This window comes from Thermobia domestica, chromosome 10 (assembly GCF_964235325.1).
Source record: "Thermobia domestica chromosome 10, izTheDome1.hap1.1, whole genome shotgun sequence".
Classification (NCBI taxonomy): domain Eukaryota; kingdom Metazoa; phylum Arthropoda; class Insecta; order Zygentoma; family Lepismatidae; genus Thermobia; species Thermobia domestica.
In genome coordinates this window covers 232918102-232933196 of record NC_137463.1, presented here as the reverse complement: position 1 = coordinate 232933196, position 15095 = coordinate 232918102, and the positions used below count along the sequence as shown (strand labels likewise).

The window sequence follows — 15095 nt, the reverse complement described above, 5'->3', positions numbered from 1 at the left end:
ATAAACAAATATCACTAACAGCATGACACGTAGGCTATATGGAAAGGGCATTGATTCAAGTGTCATGAAAACTTTTGTAAAGCAGCGTATAATCATTCGTATCAGACATATTAATAAAAAATCGAATGTGAAAAAGAAATCTTTGAAAGTGAAGACACATAAAAAGTTAGGTAAAGTGTGATTTGCATACTTTTTCAAAATAGTTTATAGGCCTCCAGGGGAATCTTTCATTTAAAAAAAAGAAAAAAAGGTAACGCGTCATACAGTACCTCAAGGTGGTGTGGAAATCTGTTAATAATAATAATAATAATAATAATAATAATAATAATAATAATAATAATAATAATAATAATAATAATAATAATAATAATAATAATAATAATAAACCCGTATTATTATTATTGAAGTCAAAGGTTCGAACACACTGATGGAAATTCTGAATTTTTTTTTTTAGCATTTCTCCTCAATCTCAACGGGAATGGTACTCTTTAAAAATAGGAGTCTGCCACGTCTTTCAATCGCGAAATGGGCAACAGATGCCTGAAGGTCTTAATAAATTATATTAATTAACTAATAATTATAAAAACCAGAAATCCATTCCGACATGGGCCTTATTCGGTAGGTAGACACCGAGGTATTGTAGATTTTAAAGAAACATATTAATTTCCAATGTACAAAATTTGTTTGATTCGGATAAAAAAAAAATGCAGCTGCTAGCTTAAGTTAACGTAACTGTTTTTTGGGGAGACGGGAGAGGCTAGACTCCCAGCCCCTATAACGATTTGACCTATTTTCGACTGTGACCAATATTTTAATCCATACTGATTGTGTACAAAGTTTGATTTGATTCGGTTGACAAACGCGACCGCTATCGTGTACCAAAAACGTTTATATATATATATATATATATATATATATATATATATATATATATATATATATATATATATATATATATATATATATGCTGAAGTGGTGTGTTTGAATTCGTAACCTGCATTTCTGAGCATTTCATTGACTTCATAAATATGTTAGGATGATAGTTAAGTTTTATTATTATTATTATTATTATTATTATTATTATTATTATTATTATTATTATTATTATTATATTTTGCTTTTCTTTCCTCCATTGTAGGGGTATTTACGAGTTGAATGAGGAAGAAAATGAAGTAAGTTCGACGCGCATTTATTATTTTTTTTTTCAATTTCTTTACCAGACACAGCAATGTACTAATATTTTACAATATTTTCAGTAATAAAATATTTTACAATAAAGAATAACAATGCTAATAACTTCAGCAAAAATGCAAGTTGTTGATTTTTGCCTGTACTTTTGCCTTCGCAGGGAGAAGGCGGGCCCTCAATAATGTCACGGCGCGATGTTTATCCCATGTGAGGCAACCTGTCATTTCAAGCAACCTTGCTTGCATACCACTACCAATCAGAAAACACTAGCGCTGACGATATTCAACTTTATTTCTCGCTGTCATTTCAAAACATGTCTACCTGAACAAGGGAAGCATCAATCGAATTAATAGTTATAGGAAAATTATGATTTTTTAAAATAACGTAAGTCACGATTTATATTATTTAAAAAAAAACTGCAAAAATAGAAGTCTTAGAGAAGGCATGCAGTGAAGCAAGGAGTGTCTGCCCGAACACTACAGGCATGAACAAATGTAATTACATCTTTTAAAAGATTAAAAATAGGGATGATGTAATGTGTTAAAAAAAGGAAATAATGAAGGTTAATTGTCATCAGTGTTGTGTGTCCTCCGTGCAATTTTAGGGAACGGTTCTAGAATGCAATACAAAAAGTCCGGGTGTAGTACATAAGAGGTGCCTCCGGCACGGTATAATGGAATATATGGGTATCTTTTGTGGGTAGGCAGCTGAGCGGATACCCTCAGTATCTAAACTAGAAAATTGCTCTTCCTTATTTGTTTCAGCTTTCCGCATCTGACAACTGCCCTCATTTAATATTTGGCCAAGTCATTTGATTACTAGTTCTACAATCTACTTTACACTGGATAAAGCTGGAAACTATGGTTTAGCTTCTCCCTTGATCATATCCTGGATCTTCAAACCTTTTTCTAGTTGATACAGTGTGCCTCATGTTCGTGGCTTACTTCCGATTCAGTTACTAATTCCAGTAGGATAGGCAATTCTGAATAATGTATTCTGTAGAATTTTTTGTATGAACGAGGATCTTCTGCGAGTAGTTCATTATCCACGGTGCTTTCCTGTGCATCATTACGGCGAAGAATCCACTCCCTGACCCAGTAGCTCCTATTTCTCTCTCCCCCTTTCTTTTAGGGGGTTGTGCCAACAACCGAGCAGATATCACTCCTATGGCTATTTCATTCTCTTCGAATGAACTCATATTGCGAAATAGAAAAACGATAATATTTACGAGTACGACAGCTGATTGCCCTCTACATAACACATTCTTCACAGTGTTTTCCGTATGTTTAATAAAACGGCCACGAGAGGCTCTGCTGGTAAAACGTACCTAGTTTTAAGGATTGTCTGAGACTCCTACACCATCTGAGGACAAAAGAAATTGCATGGAAGTTTGAGTTAAGCAACACTGTCATGTAATTTGGGTCGAAGCCTTAGTTCAGGTCCATGTGAGACGGGCTTTAACATGCCTGCTAGCTTTTGACCAAGCTTATATCGAAAACATGTATACCTTTTTGTTCCGTAATATTTTGTAAATGCAAAATATTGTATTATAAAATTGAATTTGTACAAGATGTTTAAGTAAAACGCTAATTTCAAATAACCCGTTCAACGGCTCAAGTAGTAGGGGAAATGAAGCTTTCAGTGGAATATCAGAGTATCATTGAATCTTTACTTATTATTTAATAAATATTAATTATATTTATAATCATAATGTTTATATTTTATGATTGACAGTCTAAAATTTAAATTTTATCTGTGTTTGTAGTACGGTAACAGAAGAAAGGAGGCTTCCACTGCTGCAGAAGATTCAGTTGGCGATCTTGTTTATTGAGTTATGCTCTTTTGTTACTGTTCAACAACGGTTCCAGCTAGAAAATATGTATGCATGGGGACCATCCAGTAAGTCGGAAACGTCCAATTCTTCGGCAATGGTTCCAGCAAGGCGAAACAAGGCCGCATACAACTGAAGTTGTCCTGACCTTCTTCACTCAAAATTCAACAATCTTATGATTTCAAAACGTTACACACATTTCTGAAAATGGTTTAAGATTGGCCTCCAACTTTGCGTTTGTCAAGGGGTGTTCAAGTTCTCAAGTTTATATATTTCCTTGCGTTTGTATACATATCTTAATATGGAAAATGTTTATTTTTACAGCAAACACCAAACAGCGTACTGCAGTAATAGTAGTGTAACCCTTGGACACGTATATGACATGCATTCGGGTCAGAGAAGGGGAAAACGAAGGTGTGCATTTCGAACTTGTCTTGTATAAAACTTTTGATTTTTCTCGATCAAACTACGTATTTTTTTCTTTTTAAGATATAATTAATATTTTAAAATTCCATTTGAAATTACGGTGTTTTAGTTAAAATACCCGTAATTTTGTTCCTGCTTCGTAGTATTTTGAATTTTAAAAATTAGAAGACTGGCATTTTCATCAATCACTGAATTATGGTTCATATGGGGGATTTAATATTTAAAACATAAAAAGAACAAGAATCGCATTATTTTCGTCCTTTATTTCATTAGAAGTTTATATACACGAGGGCGGATCAAATGAAAACTTTAGAAGTTTATTATTTTCAAATGTTGCGCTATTGCTTTCAAAGTTGGCAATATTGTTTCTAACAGCATTCTCTTTCTTCAGTAGGTGGCAGAAAAGTCTCGTAAAACAAGTTTCAAGCACAGGAGCAGTTTCAAGATGACCGCCCCACTGTCCACATGCACCGCATTAGAACAGCGTTCGGGGATCCGGTTTTTGAGTAGTGAAGATGTGAAACCAATTGAAATTCATCGCAGGATGGTAGCAAAGTATGATGATTCGTGTTTGTCCCTGCAGCAAGTACATCTGTGGAGGATGCTCCTCGACCGGGACAGGCTCACCGCGTAGTGACCGATAACAACATTGCGCTAGTGGAACAGCTTGTAAAGGACAACAGGCGTATTACCCTGAAAGAAATCGCAACAATAATGAAGATTAGCATTGGTTCAGCTCAACACATTGTGCATAATGTTCTGCATTTCAATAAGGTATCAGCAAGATGGGTCCCACGTCAGTTGACTTTTGAATTGAAAGATCGTCGCGTTGACGCCTGTGAAGAACTTTTGCGTAGTTTCAACGCCGAGGGTGATGCATTTCTGGACAGAATTGTTACAGGCGATGAGACCTGGGTTCACTATCATCAACCAGAAACCAAGAAAGTAAGCGAGGAATGGCGGCATAGCTCTTCGCCGAAACCAAAAAAAATCCGCACCCAACCATCAGCAGAAAAGGTCATGCGCACTCTCTTCTGGGATTCTAATGGAATAATTTTGGGACAGTACATGGAAAAAGGAATGACAGTAACCAGTGCCTCGTATTCAAACATGCTGAAAAATCAACTTCGCCCTGCAATCAGGCGTAAACGGCGAGGACTTTTGTCCTCAGGAGTACTCCTACAGCATGACAACTGACCGCATACTGCCCGTTTGACCGTTGAGACTATTGATGACATCAAATTTGAGTCTCATTCATCCACCCTATTCACCAGACCTTGCCCCTAGTGATTTTTATTTGTTTGGATCACTCAAAGAAGCGATTGGCGGCAAACATTTTAATAGTGATGAAGAGGTGAAAAATGCAGTGCACGAGTGGCTACAATCTCGATCAAAAGAATTCTTACACTGAGGTATTCATGCACTTCAGAAACGGTGGAATACTTGCATTAAACGTCAAGGGGAATACGTTGAAAAATAAGAGGTAAGGCTTCCTTTTCATTGTTACATTCCAACATTTATTGCACTTTTAAGGTTTTCATTTGACCCTCCCTCGTATATATAGGGGTCTCTCTCTCTCTCTCTCTCTCTCTCTCTATCTATCTATCTATCTATCTATCTATCTATCTATCTATATATATATATATATATATATATATATATATATATATATATATATATATATATATATTGTACGCGATTGATGAAACTCATCCAATCGGAATCAAAATTGGCACTGCGTTAAATCTTAACGAGATTATTACATATGTGAAATATTATGGTGTGCAGACTTTGTTCCCGAGAATTTCGGTTTGGATTGGATGAAACCAAGAAACTTCACTAAAAAGCGATCGATTAAATTCATCTAATCTTGACCAAACCTTGTATAGTGGTAGACTTTTACGAGCTTAATATGAAATATTATAGCATGCAGATCCTTAATTCCCGAATAACCATTTGGCTACCAAAATTTCACTAAAATATGAATGAAGGAACTCACCCGACTTTGAACAAAATTAGCATGATGGTAAAGCATGACGAGATTAGAGATATGCAGATAATTGGCTTCCGAATCACTGTCCGTCAAAATTGAAAAAAAATGAAATCTTTCAGATTTACGTCCCACGGTTATGCCGGTTAGGCTAAAGGAGACGGTGATGATGAGAGATGAGTGAAATGGTGGAATGAAGAAAGTGGGAGGAAACGGGAGAACCCTGAGAAAACCCACGAGCACGGTGTTTGTCCACCACAAAGTTCACTTGGCGGGGGCTGGGATCGAACCCTGGACCCCAAACACCAGAGGTGAACGCTCTACCACTGAGCCACCGCGCCCCCCCCCCCGTCAAAATTGGAATTTGTACTTTAAAAAGAAAAAAGAAATTCAAAGCTCAGCTTTAATAGCCAATATGTCAGGAACAAAAAACTCACACAACAATAATTAATATACCTATTAAATTCATTAAACTCTACTATCATTTCAAATGTGACCAAGTGGAGACCATTTGTCTTCTAGTTATTGGCCATCAAAACTGGAGTTTAGACGTAGTAGTCATAGTAGTCAGTGGCGGCGATAAGGCAAACTGGGGCCCGAGAACCAATGAAGTAGATTGGGGCCCCTTTTCGAACACTCATGATTTACACTTCTATTTTTGACATTTCATTTCATTTTATTTATCCTCCATTCTGTATAAACTTGGAAATAATTTTCCGATAGTACATGGGATTCGTCATGGTTAATTGATGCAGTACATATATTACACACATTTGTTAAACATAATTCATACTTTTATACATTACAGTAATTTGAAATATCATTATACCAATACTACAGCATACCTTATACATAAATGAACCTATCGTGTTACTTTGCTACTACTATTTACATTGTGACTATTTAATTGATTATATTCATCTATTGTATAGAAGCAATGTGACAATAGGTATTCTTTTAATTTTCTTTTGAATGTAACATTAGACTTGATTACCTTTAATTTGTTTGGTAACTTATTGTATAGCATAATACCAGCATATTTTACTCCCTTTTCGTACATTGCTGTTCTATGGTTTGGTGGATGAAAATTAGTCTTCTTTCTTGTGTTGTATCCATGCACGTCACCGTTTGTTGTGTACTCATTTATATTGGATCTTACAAATTCTATTAATCAATATATATATACAAACATGGTAAAGGTAGTATAGCTAGTTCTTTAAAATATTTCCTACAGGACTCTCGGGGTCCTACACCAGCTAGGATTCATACAACTCTTTTTTGAAGAACAAAAATATCTACTTTTTACAGTATTTCCCCAAAATATTAATCCATATCTTAATATAGATTCAAATGAGCAGTAATATAATATTTTTGCTGTATTTCGGTTTATAGTATTTTTGATGGTTTGTACGGCAAAACACATTTTTCTTAACCTATTCGCAATTTTTTCTATATGATAATCCCATTTTAAATTTGCTGATATATGTACACCTAAAAATTTTACAGAACTAACTTGTTTTATTTCGTTTACTCCTATTTTTATACTTCCTTTATCTAGATTGTTGTTTGTTAATTTAAAGCTTATTGACAAGGCTTTTTTTCTGAATTTACTATTAACTTATTATGATCAAACCAGTTCGTTAGCTGTTTTACGGTGTTTTCTGTTAGTATTTAATCGTTGATGGTTTTCGCCTGTTATTGCTACGCTTGTGTCATCCGCGAATAATGTGGCTTTTGCAAAGTTTAAATTTTCCGGGAGATCGCTTATATATATCAAAAACAGTAATGGCCCAAGAATTGATCCTTGTGGTATGCCGCATTTTATTTTATTCATTGTAGATGTGAAAGTATTTAATTTTGAATTTCTCCCATCTACTCTTGTTATTTCCACCACCTGCATTCTATCTGTCAAATATGAACGAAACCAGTTTCTTATTACTCCTCTTATTCCACATTTCTCTATTTTATATAAAAGTTCTCTATGAGGCACTAAGTCAAACGCTTTTGTAAGGTCTAAAAACAATCCTATGCACTTATTTCTTTTATCTAGTAGTTCGCTTACGTAATTCAGATATTGATAAATAGCGGTTTCCGTTGATTTTCCTTGAATAAATCCATGTTGATCTTTTGAAATTGTTCCCGTACTTTGTAAATACAGTGTAACCTGTTTGTTCATTGCTAATTCTAATATTTTCGCAAATGTTGTAATAAGAGAAATCGGTCTATAGTTACTGATATCCATCTTATCTCCCTTTTTATAAATTGGTTTGACTTTGGTAACTTTTAATTTATCAGGAAATACTCCTGTTTGGAAGGAACGGTTTATTAAATAGCATAAAGCTTCAGCTAAAGAACTGTTTACAACTTTTTTGATAAGCGCAGGAGGTACTTCATCAATGCCTGCTGACCATTTATTTTTCATTTGATTGATAATTTTTATTACGTCGGTCACATTTACAGGATATATATACATTGAATTTAGATTATTTCTTATGTTAACTTTCCCAAATTGGTTGCTATTTTTGTGTATGTCATATATTCTACTTAAATTTGTGTAATAAGAATTGAATGTGTCTGAAATCATTTGTGGGTTATGAATTACTTCATCATTGTGTTTTATTTCAGTAATATTTTCTCTTGTTTGATTTATTTTTAGTTCATTATTTACTAATGACCACAACGCTTTGGTCTTATTAGACGAATGTTGTACTATAGTTTCGTTGTGCATTTGTTTTGCTGCTATAATTACACGTTTATATATATTTTTATATTTCTTGTAATATTTTTCGAATGCTTCAGTAGTATTTCCTTCCTTCCTTAACAAGTTTAGTGTTTTCATTCACTTGCATAATCATTCTTTCTGTTGGCTCCTCTCCCTTTCCCGTTGGTGTGTGTGTTTAAAGCATCTTAATCTGGAATATATTAAATAAATGGGGGTGACGTTCAGCAATCCTATTTTTTAATGCTCAAAACCGCCTTCAGACTGGTAACTAGAAATAAAACTGGACCGAGGCTATCATTGCATATTTTTTTTATTTACTTTTAAACAAAGGAGGCGATAGAAAAGGTATTAGGGATACACGTGTGAGGGAAACTACAACCCACGTCAGAAATAACAATTTAAGAACAAACAAAACGTAACAACATAAATCCAGAATGTATCTTACATATACTATCCTAGTTTAAACGCGTACTGTAATTAGATGGAACAGTGGAAGTAATGCTCCTAATAATACATTTAGAGACAAATTTATGTACAAAATGTAACAATGAGCTGATATTGAAAAAATTGCAAATAATAATATAACCGATATTTACTAGGTTTCTCTCCAGTGATAATATACGATCTATTTAGTCCCACTGCTTTTGCCAAATATCAATGAATAGTTAAGCACTAGAATGTTTCTTTCCTGCTTGTCTTTCCTACTATTGTTTCCAGATTTCACACTTGTTTTATGATTAAATTATTTTGTATTTAGTAATTCAATCATGCTTATATTTTGTCACTTATGACTGTTTCCATTACCATTTACTAACACACTTAGTATTAGAATACATTATAACAAAAAAAAAAAAAAAAAAAAAATCCTGAATATATTGAATAATTAGGGATATACCATAGATTAAATATCTTAGCACAGAATTCTACTACGAGTTGTACCATCCTACTTTTCATTATTATCCATCACCAGTCAAGTGACGGCTTTCTATTATTTTGGTAGGCCTAGTTATGTATTTTTATTGTCCTAAGTTGAAACATGAAACTATTTCCGATGATAGTTCCACTACCTTATTAGCCTGTGTTCCACCAACATTCAGAATGCTACCTTCCTTACTTTGGTAGCTACGAAAGTCTCAACTATATTATCAAAATCCAAAGTAGATGTTATTTCATTTTCGATAGAAAGAATGGTCAAATTTGTGAGCCTTTCTTGACTCATTGTGGAGCGGAAGTATGATTTTCTCAGCTTCATTTTGCTGAAAGACCTTTCACATGATGCGACAGATACGGGCAGTGTTATCAAAATCTGAAGAGGGGTTGCCAAACTATTATAAGCTTCACGTCTCATTGAAGATACATATTTCAGCATGCCTTGTAGGGAAAAGTCAAGTTGTTCTTTAGCTTTCTGAGCACACTTTAGTGAACCGATTATATCCCTACAATCCTGAAATAATTCTACGCCATCCAGGTCATTGGGGTAGAAGGAAGCCAAATCAGAGCAACATGCTTTTTAGCCTTTCCTCGCTCTAATAATCTCGCTGCTGGACAAAGTTGGCGATAGAACATAGGAATCCAAATCTGTCGTTCAGATCATGCATCTGAGTAAAATGATCATACATTTGTTGTCTCATCTCATCTAGAATTTCATTGATAGAGCGCTTCACTTCGGCCTGTGCAGTCAGGGGTTCGCTCTTTACTTCTCTAGGCATGTATCTCCTCCTACTGCGTGTACCCACAGTTATGTTCCATGCCTTGCAACTTCCTTCAGCTGCGGATATGATTTCCTCGGCCAGCTCAAGTCTCCAGGTATCAATGGTGTCAACCATGCTCTGTAACTGAATAAGAGTTTGATTGAAACTCATAAACTGAGATCAAAGGCATTTTTTGATCCTATCAATGTATGAGAGAACGGCAGACCAGAAATAAAGTAAAGCGATGAAGTTAAATGATTAAATGCTTGTAAGAAGACCAGCATCTCCTCAAATATCAAGTGTTTCAGTCGCAGTGTCAAGCAGTTCTTCCAACACATCAATTACTTCTTCCAATTGAATAGAAAGCGCCTTCACAGCTTCTGCTTTTGAACTCCATCTATTGTCACTTTCACGTTTCAGACCAATCTTTACGTGCTTTCGCAAGCACATTCTATCGGTGAGTAGATTTAGAGAAAAATATAATCAAACGTTCCATTGCTCCGGATTAAAAGCAGATTCTCATCTCCTCCAAAACACGAAGATTCCATGATAATACACATCAGCCTTAATTTAAGCAAATTTAACCCTTATCCGGGCAACCGGGGCCTCCCAGGCCCAGTAGCTTCATTTTTCTAAAATTTCTCGATAACCATACATATTTCGAAGACATAAAATACTGAATTCTTCTATCTTTCGTCGAAGTTAAAATCATGAACATATCGAGTTGGTAAAGCTTTTTTTTTAAATAATAATTTGAAAATCTTTTCCTGACGTAACCGGGCAACCGGGGCCTAGGAGGCCCCGTATAACTTTAGTGAAATTCCTGTCAAATATTAGATCAAATTGTCACATAATTATATATTGAACACGTGACTATTGTAACCTTTAGTCGGAACAGTATGCGGCAACAGACATTGAATTTTGAGTGTTCTGCACTTAAAATATATACTGGCCCCGGTTGCCCGTTTACGTTACAAAAATGTCTGGACCGGATTTGCTATTCTGCTTGGTCGGCTTACAAAAGCGTGACACGAAGTTTCGCTACTTGACAAAAATATATACCGGTACATTCTAGACTAGTCTGAACAGTAAGTGACAATAGGCATTGATTTTGTGTATTCTGCACTTAAAATATATACTGGGCCTCACAGGCCCCGGTTGCCCGTTTACGTTACAAAAATGTCTTGCCCGGATAAGGGTTAATAAAACAAATGAAAGCTAAAATGTATAAAACCAACATTTCTAGTTCATAAATGTAACTTCGTAAATGTTTACACCTAAAAATAGTTATTCTTATTCACATTTACATTCTCAAATAGTCATTCTTAGACAATCTCTTTTGTTCCAAAAAATCCCAAACTTCTGACCATAATCGGCTGTTACTTGTAATCATACAGACTTTACTCGACCCCTGACTGGTCTACAGGTCAGAGCGCTCGTCTTTGGAGCGCGCGGTTGTGGGTCCAAATCCATGGAGTCCAATGGAACGCAGTGGTTCGAAGCTCAGTTTAACAAAACTGTAGGACATGTTCTTACACGCTCCCAAGCTTGTTTAGAATGATAATCACAATTTAAATAATAAACAAACAGGTTTCAGTATACTTGCGTACCACCTGTCTGTAAATCGAAATCAAGACATTGACATGAACTCATGAAATACCGTTTAGGCTCTTCTTACTAGTCAGGTTATTACAATGCACTACTTTTTTTTTATTCAGCTTACTATATTGCACGTACACAATCACAAGAATACGCACGCGACGCGATTGTAATCAGCTATCCATATGGCGGAATTGCGCAATAATTCTCCCAGCTTATCGAGACACGGTGAGACACACCACACAAATTACGCCACATAAAAAAATAGTTCTATTTTATTTTCATCTAAATATATAAGGAAGCAATATAACATATAATTCAAGTAAATATTATTTTTTCTTTTGAATATTTAAACACTTGTTTTCTTATTGAACATAATCTTCACTATAGGTTTGTGGGCTGAACTGTAAATTCATGTGCCAAAAAACAACAGCAAAAAAGGGGAAACCAGCTAAACAAAAGGGTTTTTCTCGCTGAAGATACGACTTTTAAAGAACAAAAGACAGAAGGAAAACTAGTGAACCAGCTACTGTAGCGTCTGCATCAAAGAGCTTTTAGTTGGCAACAGAATGCTAGTACCCTAATAAAATATTTTGCACGTTGATCCCTTCTTTGTGCCCTTCCCTTGAACTGATAAATAAATAAATAGTAATATTTTAGGAAACAGGCTAGCAGACGGGGCTTTATTACTTGCATCATAAGACCTTAGAATGTAGACAACGCATTATACTTCGACTTTTCTTTTATTATATTTTAATCTACACTCAGCTTTTCCCTTTAAATTTCTCTGAGTTTACTAAACAGAGTGAAACTTTTATTTTATTCACATTTTAATCCACATAAGTTTTTCCTTTAAATTTCTTTATGGGGCCCCAAGATAATGAAACTTTTATTCTATAGAATGGAACTTTTACTTTATTCATATATTGATCTACATATAAGTTTTTCCTTTAAATTTATTTGGGACTTCAAAAGATAATGGAACTTTTATTCTATTTATTTTAAATTTACATTCAGTTTTTCTCTAAATTTTTTTTGTGGGTACACCCAAGACAGTGAAGCTCTAAAAGCTATACCTTGTTTAGCTTATGCGGGAATCCGGCACTGATTAGTTTTATTAGATATTTCTGTTGTTTCATCCGTTATTTGGTGTTACTTCTAGGGAAGGTGTGAGTAATAAACTTTGACGACCTTGTACGTCTCAACCTAACAAGGTTTTTTAGTGATTTTTTTTTTTTTTTTTTTTTACCTAAAGCCGGGGGACCTCCACAAAGTGGGGCGAGGGCACCGCTCGCCTTCTCTTACGCCGCCACTGGTAATAGTAAACAAAAAGCAAAGAAACAAACAAACACAAAAAAAGTATTGATGGAACTCATCCAATTTTGATCAAATCTGGCATAATGATCAGTTTTGCGAAATGAAATCTTTCAGTTTAATGTCCCATGATTATGTCTTTTAGGCTAAAGGAGACGACGATTAAGACAAGTGAGTGATGATAGAACAATTTGTGGAATGAGTAAATGGGAGGAAACGAGAGTACCCCAAGGAAACTCACGGACATGTCCACCACAAACCTACTTCGCCGGGGTTCGAAACAGTAACCCCACGCACTAGAGGTAAGTGCTCTATCACTGAACCACCATGCCTCCTAGACCTTTGCAAACTTAATATGTATATAAAATACGGTATGCAGGTAATTGGTTTCCGAGTTATTTGCCATCAAAGTTCGAGTTTGGACTAAGATGAATTCAAATCCCAAACTTAAAATGAACAATTCAAGAATCAAATGCTTGCGTAACATAATGTTACATATCCATATTAAACTTGTTAAAGTCATTCAACATTTGAAATTTAGTCTAGTAGTAACCTTTGGCTTTCGAGTTACTGTCCATTAGATTTGGATTTAACATGTTAAGGGAAGTAAATACAGTGTGCTGTGTATGTTACAGATTAGCTTTAAAAAATCAATGAAAGACGATTTTGTTTCCGTTATATACCATTAATTTATCAATTTCTAGTATCATTAATCTATGAATGACATTGTTTATTGTGAATACTTAAACCTGAATTTGAAGCAAAAGTCTTGGAACAAATTTTACAAGAGTAAGGTCGTTCTCCTGTATGAGTTCTCATATGGATAACTAGACTAGTTCGTTGGGTGAATCCTTTGCCACAAACATTACACAAATGTGGCCTCTCCCCTGTATGTACCAACATATGCTGAGCATGGAGATCAACAGTCCGGGAACGCTTTCCACAAATTTCACATGCGTATGGTTTCTCGCCCGTGTGTATGCGTAAGTGATTCTTGAGCTTGTGAGGTCGACTAAAGATTTTCCCACACACTTCACACATGTTCACTGGTTTATTCTTGCTATGAACTATGGAATGAGCTTTTAACAAGCTCTTCCCGCGGAAAGTCTTCCCACAAACATCACATGGATAATCATCCTCGATGTGTTTCATTCTGTGTGAATAAAAAGAGTTATATGAGAAATATTCTGCATCACATATCTGACAAATATACACTTTCTCCTTGGTGTGCTCATTTTCATGCGATTTCAGGTTAAAATTACTTTGAAACTGTCGACCACAGAACCGACAGTTGAAAGAGGATGGCCTGGAATGGCTTCTCAAATGAGATATTAGACTTCCTTTATTATAAAATTCTCTATCACATAAAGCACACGAATACTTATTTGTATTTACATTATGTGTCTTCATATGGTCTTCTAGTCCACTTGCAGTTTTGAATCTTTTTAAACAAGTTTCACATTCAAAATTTCGTTCATCGACATGTACTTGTAAATGCCTATTCAAATGTCCTTTGCGGTACTTCTTCTTACATATATGACATTCAACGAGAGCTGTTTGAGAACTCGTGTTTTTGCGTTCATCCTTCACTAACATGCATTCTGAATTTTTAGTCTTTGTTTCTTGATTCGGAATTTCTCCCTTGGAGTTATCACAATGCTTGTTGTTATCAGTTTTATCACTAGCTGCTTTTGGAAGTTGCTTCTCTCGGCCTAAACTAGAGTCGATTTCTGGTACAAAAGTTCGTATAGTGAATACCCTAGAAAAGAAATAATTTCAGTTTAGATATATATAAATGTTGTGCGATTAATTTTCTACGACTATCTGGTTACATTAATTTATACTACCTTTATTTTTATCAGTTATCTCGTATATTTAAATCAATTAATAAAAATTTTAATGTCATTTTTTATCACCTTATGTGAAGCAGGCCCTAGACCCTACTGCTTAAAGTGGGATCCGAACCACTACTCGGATTTCTATCAGAAGAAAATACTCCTATCTACGAATCGAACCCAGCGGCAGAGAAAAGCACTCGCGTCAGCCACTTGATCGAAGGAACACCATATTTAAATTAAGAAGAAAAGATTAAATTAATCGATATACGTTTAACTTCGAGGGCCGTTTTTTCTCAACCTCTGTAAAGTCACCAGAGGAGAAGTACATACCGTATTTTACGGACTATAAGACGAAAATTTGTCTTCGAAAAAGTGCCTACAAAATTCAGGTGCGTCATACACTCGAAATTAATATAAAAATGTTCAGTATTTGATTTAAAATTCCCACCAGTCTTAAAAAAAGACCATATATTCGATGCCGCGGGAAATCTACGTA

General features: G+C 35.0%; 1 protein-coding gene across 4 annotated transcripts in view; it reads right to left on the bottom strand.

Moving 5' to 3' along the window:
* Nucleotides 1-5815: 5815 nt before the first annotated feature.
* The window catches only part of LOC145663072 (uncharacterized), a 41124-nt gene continuing 31844 nt past the window's right edge, over nt 5816-15095 (bottom strand). For all 4 annotated transcript variants that reach the window (XM_081729264.1, XM_081729260.1, XM_081729263.1 and 1 more), the window contains exon 4: nt 5816-14520. In XM_081729264.1, coding sequence (XP_081585390.1) covers nt 13476-14520 — 1045 coding nt within the window. In that variant the 3' untranslated portion in view covers nt 5816-13475. The remainder of the gene's footprint in view (nt 14521-15095) is intronic.